Source organism: Solanum dulcamara, chromosome 4 (genome assembly GCF_947179165.1).
Source record: "Solanum dulcamara chromosome 4, daSolDulc1.2, whole genome shotgun sequence".
In the NCBI taxonomy this organism is placed as follows: domain Eukaryota; kingdom Viridiplantae; phylum Streptophyta; class Magnoliopsida; order Solanales; family Solanaceae; genus Solanum; species Solanum dulcamara.
This window is the reverse complement of record NC_077240.1, coordinates 6202205-6214740: the sequence shown is the minus strand read 5'-3', so window position 1 is coordinate 6214740 and position 12536 is coordinate 6202205. Positions and strand designations below refer to the sequence as shown.

The following is a 12536-nucleotide window of genomic DNA, read 5'->3' as shown; positions in this document are numbered from 1 at the left end:
ATTTTTTTTTTTTGATCATATCACAGTATTTTAATCTAGCTATAGATTTCTCTCTTCTAACTTTTCAAGTCTAATCTAAAGCGAGGGCACCTTAAAAATATATTAAAAAATCAACAAATAGGAAGAAGTAAGTCATTCTTACCTTAGACATGTTGTAAACTTTGGTCCCATGTCGTCAATTTGACAAGTGCAAAAATAATGTTACTGCCCAGGATCGAACTGGGGACCTTCAGTGTGTAAGACTGACGTGATAACCACTACACCACAGCAACATCTTGATATCTGTTGTCAGCTTTTAAAATATATACTGTATTTTCCTGAACATCTGAATCCATTTAAAATGAAATTCATGGAATAGGTTTTAAAGGTGGAGGACTACCCCCATAAGACTCCACTGGCCACTGGGTATGCTACTGTTGTTGTTCATGGAATAGGTCTGAAACCATAACTTTCCAATTTGGGCTTGAAAAGAGCAAGAAATGAAAAACCCAACAAATAATCCATTATATTCAATTCTTATATTTAGTTATAGTTATACCTACGACAAGGAGGCTGTACCAACGTATGAAATTATTCAATTTTTTTTTAAAAAAAAATTATTCAAATTTAAGAGGAGAGTGCCTAATATCCCGACCGTCGACTCTTAATGTTTGATTCTACGGTTATTGTATTTTTATTTTGTCTGTCTCCCCCCCCCCCCCCGGTATATAGCTCTGTTTGTGTCCATATTCATAACACACTTAACAAGAAGTACCAATTAAAGTTCCAACTTAGGTTTAATAACTCCAGCATACGTTGTTTAAAGGCTAACACACCATTGCCTGTTGTAGTAGTAAGTTGATAAATCTGCAAGAGAAACCCTTGTCAAGGGACAAGTTGTATTATCATATATACTACTTGGAATACAAGCATGAATAGTCAACCTGAAAACTTAGTAGGACCCACGTCTCCAAGCATTCAAACTGGTTGCAACATTAAAATACGACAGTTTAAAGCGGTTTTACTTTTCGACTGCTTGTTAGCATGAACTCTTCGCACTTTAACACTGAGCAACATACTTACATGGACCGGACAGAGAACACACAGCCGAAGTTACTCTGATTGCAATATGAGAACATGAAGCCTTTGCTTTTCACTGACGAGCCTTATTACCATTGAACTTCCCCAGCTTAACTCCTGCAGTAAATGTAGACACTGTTGAACGATTCTGCTAACAGATTTCGAGACAAAGACAACTTCACTTGAGGGAACATCCACTAATCAATCCAAGATTCAAGCTAGTTTATCTGCAGTAAGCTGAAAGCAGCAATTGCGAACCTTATACCAAGCTTGGCTTGAGGATTGGATCTGGATTAGTGTATCAAGGCTATCTATTTTTTTCTCGTAGATGTGATAAGATGGGAGTAAAAGAGAGATCCGACTCCTTTCATTCAACTTCTGAGGGGTTCAAAGTTTAACTCTGCCTCATTTTACCATGCAAGGTAAATGATTCTTTCTCTTCCTCTTTAAGCTCCACTCCTATGGGCCATCACACCATTCACGTAATGACGGTAAGTGTTAGGTATAATCAAAAGATACAACCAGCACTAAGCTTCATTAACAACTTAATGCAATTGATAATTAATGATTTGTATTACCTGCTTGGAGAGGTAGAAACATTTTGTAATTGCATGCACACCTTTATAATTTAACTTCAAAACCTTGGCTTCAACTATTTTCTCTTTTTCTCTTCCGAGCAAGATATTCATGATACTCTACCAATTCTTTCTCCATTTTCTCGATAAATTGACTTGTATGCTCCAAGGACTGGTCATATCGATACTTCTCCAAGGCCTGCAGTTTTACAAGCCAACAGGGTAAATTGTCTATTGGATAGAAAATCCTTTTTGTTATCACATAAAGGCTGATTCAAGCATGATATCCCAAAAAAAATGCATACATTACCTTCTCTTTAGACAGAGTATCTGGAGGAGACATAACATCTGGTTGAACATAATTCTTTCCACGATAAAATATTATGGTATTGTCTGGCTTAATGTCAATAACAATGCCTCTGCTTAGCCGAGTCAGCTCTGCAGCATATTCATGAATCTGCCCAGGCTTGCAAGGCCTGCATACAACCTTAACTGTCTCATGTTTCTTCCAGTGAAGATGCATATTCAACACCACCCCTCCAAATACTCCTCTCCTCCCAACTGGTACATAATTTTTCTTTTTCTCACCAGTGCGCTTCAAGTAAAACTTCTCCTCTTCAGTTAAAATTTCAGGATCATGTGGTTCATCTGGAGCTTTAGGTACCTCAAAATTTCTCAATTTCTCAATCAACCAAGCTTCCTTTCGTTTTGCCTACAATATAAATGCAATAACCAACATAAAAAAGTTAGATCTCATCACTCTTTTTTTGCTTTATTCATCAGTTGGAGCATTGCAGAAGAAAGTCATGTAGTTTACGCAAACATGTGAAAGCTATACCAATGTTATCAAAGGCGCGCTTAAAGCGCGCTTAAGCCCTAAAGAGAGGCTCAAAATGTGTTGAGCGCTTCGCCTCGCTTAATGTGCGCTTCAGTGTCATCATCAAGGTTCTAAGACATACTTTTCCTTGCTAATGAACCTCTTCTGAAGAGACAACACTACACAATTGATATTTCACTTTATCGTAATTATTTTTCAATTTCTTTGTTCATCTATTTGTCATTCATGCTTATCAATTATTAGTCTTGGTTTAAACATATATATTTTGTACTTTTTTTCCATTTGCGCCTTTTTTCATTAAAGCCCGCGCTTTATTTGCGCTTTGCGCTTAAAGCCCCGACAAACCTTAGAGCTTTTTTGCGCTTTTTGCTTTTGACAACACTGAGCTATACTCACTTGATGTACATACATGGATAAATAATTCTCTAAGATATCAGAACAAAAAGTCAGAGCAAGCAAGAGAGCAATGTGAAAAATGATGACATGCCAGTTTTCATTTTCTTCCTTTTTGTTTAAACGAAAAGAAAATATTTATTACTTCTTTCTCTACCCTCTACCCAGTCTAAAACTCTAAATTGTTCAAGAATGCAGAAGCCAATAGGAAAGGGGACCAAAAAAAGGGAAAGCAGCACAAACATAAGCTTATTCACATAAATAAATCAGGACAATAGAAACCACTGAAATGCTTGGTAATTTAAACTGGAAAATTACTATATAGAGGCAAATTATTCTATTCAACATATCTTAGACATGGATATCATCACCCTTAATGGATCCGACCTTCTCAAGTTTGTATCTGATCCTAACTTCAGGATTTGGAGATCTCATTTTCTTCTTTGCCTTCAGTCGGTAAAATCTGAGTTCATTCAATTTTGCTTTTTTAGACATTTTAAACTTCTTCAGGACACGCTTCGCCTTTGTCTGACCACCTCCTTTTCCCATTTCTTGACCAAATCTAAATCTGACAACACCTTTCTCTGTATTCAGCTCTATGGATGGACTAGAGAACCACCTAGCATGGAGCAATTTCAAAACAATCTCACGAGATCCGGAAGTTAATGAACTTGGCAATTGCGAAGGGTTCATTGCAGGATCTTGATAAGGTAATCTAGGAATTAATCTCATTTGATGATAGCTTCTGGAAATTGAGGAGTTGCCATGACTAAGAAAACGCATAAAGGAAGTAGCTTTACGCAAATATGGATTTCGAACACTTTGTCCAGAGTAACAATACATAAGAGGAGCTTCCCTGCATAAAGCAAAACCAATCAGCAGATAACTTACAAATATGCTTAGAAAAACTAAAAGAACATGTAAGAATATATGTCATCAATTCATAACAACCTATAACACAGGCTAAAGATGAAATTGTTGAATAACCGTAATTCCAAATGTTAAATGTCTTTTTTGGGGGGTGGGTGGGTGGGTGGGGGGTATTGACAATTCATTCTAATTAAGAGAGGTGGAAAAATCACACTTCCATTTGAAATGAAGAATATATCTGTTCTTATTGGAAACTCTAAAATAAGTTCTACATATCAGAGAGGTTATTTCTCCACTCCGGCCATGCGAGCAATGGCGGCTCAACCCTTAAGCCACTAAAGCAGTAGCTTTAGGCCCCAAAAACTAAGGGCCTCCAAAGAACCAAAAATCAATTCAGTTCGCTCAAATACGAAAACATACCGAAGATGCAGAAAAAAGAAATAAATTCGACCGATTAAACAAGAACCAAAAGAACTGAGCAGACAAAAGATGAAGGAGATACATACCTACATACATAAAAGAGACAACCAGATCTGATGAAAGGCAATGTAAAATGTTAATATTAATTGTGAGAAGCACGCAATAGCACACTCGGAAGAAACCCTAAGTAAAAGTAGAATATAAAAAAATTATCTCGATCAAGCGTCAATAAATAAAAGCCTAGATACGAAAGTGTGTACCTTGAGCCGACATTGATACCGGAATGCCTGAATATGAGGGAAGACCCTTTTATGCGTTTATTTATTGCAAACATGATATTCACGGCGGCGAGTAGTGGTTGCTCAGCCCCTCTCTTTACCGGTGAATTTTTGACCCGCCAAACGAACAACCCCAACCCAAGAACTATGGGTCCCCGTTTAAAATTGGGTCCTTATAAATTGGGTCTAATGCCAAAGCCCATCAAGAATTAATGGGAAAATTTGTTAATTAAACACTTTTAACACCTGATTTTAGTTTTGGAAAAGTGTGTATAGCAACATCGAACGGAATCCATTTTTTCCAACTTCGTCCGTGTTTCTAAAAAGATTTTTTCGATGTGAATGAGAAATAAAATGAGGATCAAATCAAAATAATTGGGGCGATGATATGAGTTTAGAACGTGCTCACATGCTCCAATAAGAAACCAAACTATAGTATACTGAGAAAGCATCAAAAATAAAAATGCAAGGAAACAAATGACTCTTTCTAAAATTATTAATTAAAAAAAAAAGAGATTTTTTAAAACCGTCCAAACTACGTAAGAAGAAACTTTGTATAGATATGTTGCAATAATAGTTGTCCGATTCATTAGTTTTACTAAATCTGAATGTTGTGACGATAGAAACGTTGTTGATCGAATTGAATATAGTATCATAAATACTAATTGCTCAAATTAATATAACATGCACATGTTACATGGTACAATATTCCAAATTATGTACTTTATGAAAAATTAATTATGTAAAACGACTTAATTATCGAGACGGAGTTGCAGTAGCTATGGACTCATCTGTCATAGATTGATCCGTAGAGAAGGAGCGATCGTCTTCATCTTCCGATTCAGGTACCACGCCGTTAATACTTTCCACTTCCCTCAACAGCTCACTCACCTCCGGTCGTTTTTCCGGCGACTTATCACAACACCTTATAGCCGTCTGCAGCAATTTCAGCATCCCTGAGTTGGCACTTCTATGAACAGCTATTTCCGTGTCAAAAATCTCAGCCGTCCATTCTTCTCGGACTGCCCTATGAACCCAACTGCAGAGATCAGCACCGGTGACTCCCGGTGGAGCAGAATGTGAAGAAATTCTACCTGTTACAATAGCGTACGTACACAAAATTTTGTATACGTTGTGTCAATCTCTTATTACGATTTGATTTATAAGTGGCTTTGAGTATGAGATTGTGGTGAAAATGTCCGTTTAAAAAAAATGATACATTTTCTACCTGCTTAGGGAATTTTTATTTTTACAAAATACCTAAATAAGCCGTGAGGTGAGGTATACTTATATATCAATGGTATCCAACAATGTGATCCATATAATGTAATTCTTACTATTGTATATCATTAAAATAATAACAAAAAATATGTATTGTATACTCCAAAGATATACATCTTTAGATAACTAATAATGTAGTGTACGCAAATATTTGATTCTGCTTAGATCAATAATGAAAAAAAATACCTGTTAACAATTCCAGGAGAAGGCAGCCAAAGCTCCAAATGTCAGATTTCTTGGACACTTTCTTGGAAGCCAGATATTCGGGTGATCGATAGGAAACCATACGTTGAGTAGCGATGGGAAGTGCCATAAGGGAAGTGAGACCAAAGTCAGCAACACGAACATCATCATTTTCGTCAAGTAAAACATTAGTGGATTTTAGGTTGCCGTGGGGAACAACAATGGCGGCAGCTTGGGAGGAACTGACGTTCACGTGTAGATGCTCTAATGCTCGAGCGACACCACGAGCAACGGCTAATCTTGAGCTCCATCGAAATGGAATTCTATCTCTCGTCCATTTTCCTCCTATTGTTCAAGCAAAACGAAAAAAAATCAATTATGTATTTGAGTGATGTAAAATAATATATTTGAAGTTAAATTTGGTTTTAGAACAGACTAAAAATAAAAGTGGATTATAGGACAAAAGGACTTTAAAGAAAAAGCAGCAGTAACATACCATGAATTCGATTGTATAAGCTTCCGTTAGGTGCAAATTTTAAGAGAAGCAACTTCTCATTCCTTGTATAATAATAACCAAGAATAGGCAACAAATTTGGATGATTCATATCACCAATAGCTCTTACTTGTCTCACAAATTCATCATTTGTCAAAGGTTTTAAATCCCTCAAACGCTTCACAACAACAGTAGGTCCATCTACCAACATGGCCTTGTAACAATTTCCAAAATTTCCTTTTCCCAAACCTTCTGCTGATGCTCTCAGTAAATCATCTAATTCAAAATTTATTTCACTTCCTAAGAATATCAATTTTCCTTTCTCTAATTCAACTTCTGATACCACACTTGTTGATTCCACGCTTCTGGTTTCCGTTGGCGTAGTTGTGATATCAATTTTGCTAGTCTCGATTTTTTCAACCTCCGTTAATCTTGTATTCTTATTCGCAAGCATTTTCTTAAGCTTTTTTGTTTTCTTGAAGTAGTAAATGACAAGAAATAAAAGAACAACAATGCCCACAACGTTAATTACTACCAAGATTGGAGTCAACATGGATAATTTTGAACTATTTGAAGATTCATTATGTGAACTACCACTTGTACTTAGAGTAGATGACTCATTATCCTTGATGGTGGTGCACGTTGTGTTAGTAAAAGGAGGACCACATAAATCATGGTTACCTAAGTACGAGGACGGACCAAATTTTTGAAGAGCTGTTGTGCTTGGAATTTCACCAGATAGATTGTTGTTAGAGACATTGAGAACTTTCAAAGTTGATTGATTAAAACCGGGAATTGGACCGTTCAATTTGTTGTTCTGTACCTGCAATGACTCTAACGAATTAAGTGTTAGAAGAGAAGGTGAAATTTCTCCATCCAATCTGTTACCGGATAAATCAATGTTCTTCAGATTTTGGTTCTTTGAGAAGTCCATCAAGTTCCCTGATATGGAATTGTTCTTGAAGCTAAGTGTTTGTAATTGAGTGAGATTGACAAGTGCATGTGGTTTGAGTTTTCCAGTAAGGCCAAGATTTTCTAGCACAAGTCCAGTGACTCGACCGTTGATACAGCTAATACCATACCAATTTGGGGTGTTATTCATGTAACACATAAGGCTGTTCCAACTTTTTTGGAGTAATTTAGGATTGTTGAATTCAGCTCGAATCGCCAAAAGAGCATCCCTTTCTGTGCCATGATAGCCTATCGGAGAACCATCTTCGGCTATGGATAAGGTACATAATTTCATCATGAAAAGCGAGACAACATAGTACTTGAAGAGACTAGAAGAACCCATTGTTGTTTGTCAAAAGGCAAAGAGATGCACACAAATAAGGTTCAAAAACAGGGGATGTAGTTGATAGCTACATTGTTGAGAGAAGAAAACAAGGACGATTGTTACGAGAAATTGGTTGTATTAGTTGTCAGCTGAGAATACTAGGAAAGCAGCTAATTACTTCGTTAACTTGTAGTACTAGGTACATATTGTTTCAGCAAAAAGAGGACATTAATCTCAAGGAGATAGGTTTGATTATAGGAAACCTCGTGGCAGTGTTTTGTCTAAGAATTTGCCGCAAGACAGGGTCTTTTTATCTTATTAGTCAAATAAGTTCTATTGGTTCAAAGGGTTCTTAGCGTCAAAGTTATACTTTCGTTTATAGTGATCAATAGTGATTTCTTCATGCTGATTAAAATTCATTCAAGAAAACGAATCTCAAAATCCAAAAAAAAAAAATGTATATCAACAGACACCCCTGCATGAAATTGCTATGGGGAAGAGGAGATTGCTCACTCCGAATGTTAGTCAATTTTGGACAGCAATTTAGAACTTATATCATGTGTTAGTGTGATCATTTTAACATTTTGTTAAATTGCAATTTAAGCAATTGTCCATTGATGACATTTAATGTCATCTTTATTATTCTTTCTTTAGTGCATAAAAATGTCTTTCATTATCATCTTTATTTAGTGCAAGACTAAATCATTTCATTATGTATTTTTAATCTAATTATCACTAATAAGTGGTACACTAAATCATATTATTATGTATTTTTAATCTAATTATTACTAATAAGTGGTGCACTAAATCATAATGGTGCACTAAATCATAATGGTACACTAAATGATGATAATGATGACATTCTATTATTTTTTCATCTTTGTATGATTTTCTCTCCTATAAATAGAGAGGTCTTCTTTGTTTTGAAAGGAATATATGAGAAGAAAAAATTGAGAGAGTTAAGTTTATATAAAAAAGAGAGTTCTTATTAGTTGAAGGGAGGTGTTCTTTGTGTAGAGCTTTAAACTCAACTCTTGTCCAGAGTTTGTTGAGTTACATTTTTGTGATAAGGCTGTTGTATCCTGGAGGGGACAAGTCAAGAGGACTACTGCTGGACCAGTGAAACGATTTACTGTAGTGGGCTTGAATCTCCTTAAAGAGAGCGAGATATCCGCGCATCAGCCAAGAAGTGAAGTTATTTTCTTCATTTTTATTTTTCAATTGTAATTTGTAATCTTATAATTTCACCAACATCATGTTAAGAAAATAGACATTGGACCAAACTCAACTTCAAAATTTAGCTCATATCATGAAAAATTGTTCAAAACCGACTACAACCTATACCCTTATTCTCGATCCAATAGTTAGTAGGTAAACAAAGAAAAAGGACACATTTGTGACATAGAGGGCAGGCCAAAAAGAAGGATTGGCATACAGACAAGTTTCTGAAGAATGGTCCAGACAAATCTGACATTTGGTATTAGTAAGGATGGCAATTGGTATGCACGTTTTTTTAGCTAAATGATGACTTAGCTCCAAAGCCGACGATATATGTTTGCATAGAATATCTTCAAAAATGACTGCTTCGAGTATAGAATTATAGACAATAGCCTTCAATTATTTGCAAAATCTCATGCAGGGTCATCAGAGACTTAGTCGCGTGTGCCAGCTACAAAATAATTTTTATTTCTCACTCTTGTAACCAAAAGTCAGTTGGATTGGGTCCATCTAATTAAGGTTTGTGTCCACTAGGAAAGCTAACCTTTCCAATTGATACATTAATCTTAATCAAATCCTCCTTTTGAACTACTAATCCATCGCACGTGAATGTGCATTGTTTTATTCAATTTCATTTGTCTTTAGACTTTTTCGTACTATTATGAATACTCTTGGTTGAATTCTCTAACTAGGTACTCTTGTAGCATCCTCCGCATAGAAATCTATCCAAGTCTTCCCAATTTTCCAAAAATTTCAAAGTGGTGAAAATACGTAAGTTGTAATGTATTAGCTTTCAGAATTACGTCCCTAGTACTTCATGGCATTCTTTCTTGGCTATAGATTGTCCTCAATCACCTAACATCATAGGCGAAGCTAGGATTTCAACTTCATTGGATTTGAATTTTACAATGACGATTTTAAGTAATGATAATTGGGTTCTATATTTAATATGTGTACATATTTAATGAATTTATTAACACAAATAAGTAACTATTTGAGCAAAATCTACTGAATTTGACTGAACAAGCATGCACGCTGCTAGCTTTGTTCCTGCCTAACATATATGTCTGAGGCTAATACTATCACCTCAAAATTGTTTGGATTTCTTAATGTATTCTCCATTCCATGTTTTAGTATGCAAGTAATTCTTCCGTAAAATTAATTATAGGAGGAAATTAAAAACAGAGCTGAGAGCACGCGCTCCAACAAATTAAAATTTTGATATAAATTCTATACATTGCCAATATAAATGTTTTTACGCTATTAATGTAGTTTTACCTATAATGATAGACTTCTCACCCAACTCTTATTCAAAGCCCATCTGCACACTCCATTTGCTTCCTTTTGAGCTAGTCAATGTTACTACAGCCATTCACATATAATTATACTTATTTATGACTTGATCACAAAATTAAGATTTTTCATAACTTTTTGTAGTTTAATTTTGCGTATTTTTAGCGTACAACTTTTTTGCATAATCAGGTTAAGTCCACCTATAACAATAATTATTCTTCATAACAAGTCTGATATGATAACCTAGAAAATAAAAAGTAACTTACGTTAACCGTTTAAATTGACATAATAGAATGAAAAAATTTCATCAGTATATATAATTTAAATCCGTTGTCTTTTATTTTTTTCGTTTTCAGGAGGTTAATTTATTAGGAGATTACCAGGAGCAACAAGAAGTTCACTGGGTAAATGCTTTTATTTATTGATATTAGATACCACTAACAATTCCATTTTGCAGCTTGCGCTTACTGAACGAAACTAATTAGTACATAAAATTAAAGGGGACAATACATGCATCAGTTGAATGCAGAGCAAACTTTACGAATTTCACCATTAGTCCCTGTCAAAACTCCAATATTGCTCATTTTAACCATGGACCTTCCAAATTCGACGCCGAATCTCAATCCAAGAAATCCCCTGAGACCTAAATACCTTTGAACAAACACCTTGGTCGAATCATCGGTCCACAATTTCTGGTCTGATTCCAGAATTCCGCGACCATTCCTCAAGTTAGAGAAATACGAGGTGTCAAAATTGTTCACGCTTCCAGTGTCTAGTGCCACACGCTTCGAGCCATCCCCGTTTTGGGGACATAAGGCTCGAAGCTGAGGAAGAAAGGATGCATCTATTGAAGGGTCAGGGCCACCAGTGGAGTTGAAATCGTATATCCTGTAGCTGAAGAATTGGCATGCTGAAGTTCCAATTGTGTGCCCACCTGACCATACAAAATTAAACATTAGGTTATATTATTTCACTTTTTGTAAAATTTGCTATGTAGTATTCAAGGATAATTAATTAGAGGGTAACATATAGTATATATTATGTTAATTAGACTTACCAACAAGGGTGACAAGATCTTGAGTGTTGAGACCCTTTGCAGAAAACTTTTGCTTTTGAGAATCAACAGATTCAGTAAAACCTGGCAAATCAGTTGTGTCGGATGCTCTTGAAACGCGTCCATCTCTACGTCCCGTGGGTACAGACCAGGTCAGTCCCTTAGTCTGCATCAATAAAAATGTAAAATTACGAACATCTTAATTTTTTATATACACCGATAATATAAGGGGGGGGGGGGGGGGGGGGAATTACACTAGCTACTTTACTACTAGTATATTTTAACTACTTATAATATGTAAGTGGTAACCTGCAATATAAGTTAGGTGACTAATTCCATCTTTTATATATTGTTACGTATAATTATCTTTTTAGATGATTTGATAGTGTCAAAATTTATGTTACTTTTTACAGAATTTAAACTCTTTTACCGTGATGCATGGGACCATATATAACTAAAACATAAAACTACGTTCTTTCATGCAATACCCATTTAATTTTCTTTGTGTAATTTATGTTATTATTCGTGTTGTGAATTTGAAGGCAAAACAAAGGGGTATATATATATACAACAACAAAATTACCACAAGAACAGAATCACGAGCACCAAGAGCAAGAATGTCAGCACATGAAACAACTCCGGGACAAATAGTTTCAATTTGCTGCTTAGCATCGTCAATAACCTCGTATCCTCTCAACAAGGAATTGGGAGGCGCTGTTCTCTCAGTGTCAGCACCAGAAATGAGGATGGAACCGTCACAACCTTGTACGAAACAATCATGGAAGTGCATTCTCAACAATCCTGGCGCCACCGTTGGATCAGACTGAAAATGAGACCTCACCGTTGATTGAACGATGGATTCGGCTCTTGGGCACGTACGGGAATAAAATCCAACACGAGTCCCTTGGCCTAATACCATAGTCACATCAATTACCAACACGAGAATAAAAATAATCGTAACCAGTTTGTTGATTGAATTGTAATAGAAGTACTCCATATATGATGTTATGTGTGTGTGTATACTATGAATAAAATTCTACTCTCTTTTTTTTACGTTGCTTAATGATTGAAATTGTATAAGAAACCTCGAAGTATTTATAGGCACAAGCAAATAAAGGATATACATGCAACTTAAGTAGCTAGATCGATGGGAGTAAGAGACCACGAGTAAGCAAAGGTGGCTAACAATATTTGAAAATGACTGTTTGGGGCCTATACGCGTTTGATTTTTTTCTTCTTTATTAATGGAGTTATTAATTGTTTTTTTGTTTGTTTGTTTGCTCTAGTGTGGTGAGTGGTGGATCA

At 35.7% G+C, this 12536-nt stretch overlaps 3 protein-coding genes and 1 non-coding gene across 5 annotated transcripts; all 4 read right to left on the bottom strand.

The window, feature by feature from the left end:
- Nucleotides 1-199: 199 nt before the first annotated feature.
- TRNAV-UAC (transfer RNA valine (anticodon UAC)) lies at nucleotides 200-272 on the bottom strand. Its single transcript has one exon. It is a non-coding gene; the product is annotated as a tRNA-Val (tRNA).
- A 575-nt stretch (nucleotides 273-847) lies between these two features.
- Nucleotides 848-4797, bottom strand: LOC129885782 (uncharacterized CRM domain-containing protein At3g25440, chloroplastic). 2 transcript variants are annotated; one of them, XM_055960196.1, is made up of 7 exons: nucleotides 4416-4797; nucleotides 4242-4268; nucleotides 3253-3721; nucleotides 1945-2346; nucleotides 1638-1833; nucleotides 1318-1518; nucleotides 848-1176 (listed from the first exon to the last, which is right to left on the bottom strand). In XM_055960196.1, exons 1-5 carry the CDS (start codon nucleotides 4487-4489, stop codon nucleotides 1708-1710), a joined length of 1098 nt encoding a protein of 365 aa, XP_055816171.1. In that variant the 5' UTR covers nucleotides 4490-4797; the 3' UTR covers nucleotides 848-1176; nucleotides 1318-1518; nucleotides 1638-1707. The 2 variants fall into 2 exon arrangements, with proteins under 2 accessions (XP_055816171.1, XP_055816170.1); XM_055960195.1 differs by having other exon boundaries at nucleotides 848-1518.
- Nucleotides 4798-5018: 221 nt separating this feature from the next.
- Nucleotides 5019-8100, bottom strand: LOC129884585 (probable inactive receptor kinase At2g26730). The gene is made up of 3 exons (XM_055958873.1): nucleotides 6394-8100; nucleotides 5901-6242; nucleotides 5019-5527 (listed from the first exon to the last, which is right to left on the bottom strand). The coding sequence occupies exons 1-3, from the start codon at nucleotides 7682-7684 to the stop codon at nucleotides 5190-5192; spliced, it is 1971 nt and encodes a 656-aa protein (XP_055814848.1). The 5' UTR covers nucleotides 7685-8100; the 3' UTR covers nucleotides 5019-5189.
- A 2473-nt stretch (nucleotides 8101-10573) lies between these two features.
- LOC129885781 (peroxidase N1-like) lies at nucleotides 10574-12302 on the bottom strand. Its single transcript, XM_055960194.1, has 3 exons — nucleotides 11815-12302; nucleotides 11235-11397; nucleotides 10574-11111 (listed from the first exon to the last, which is right to left on the bottom strand). The coding sequence occupies exons 1-3, from the start codon at nucleotides 12226-12228 to the stop codon at nucleotides 10693-10695; spliced, it is 996 nt and encodes a 331-aa protein (XP_055816169.1). The 5' UTR covers nucleotides 12229-12302; the 3' UTR covers nucleotides 10574-10692.
- Between the last annotated feature and the right edge of the window lie 234 nt (nucleotides 12303-12536).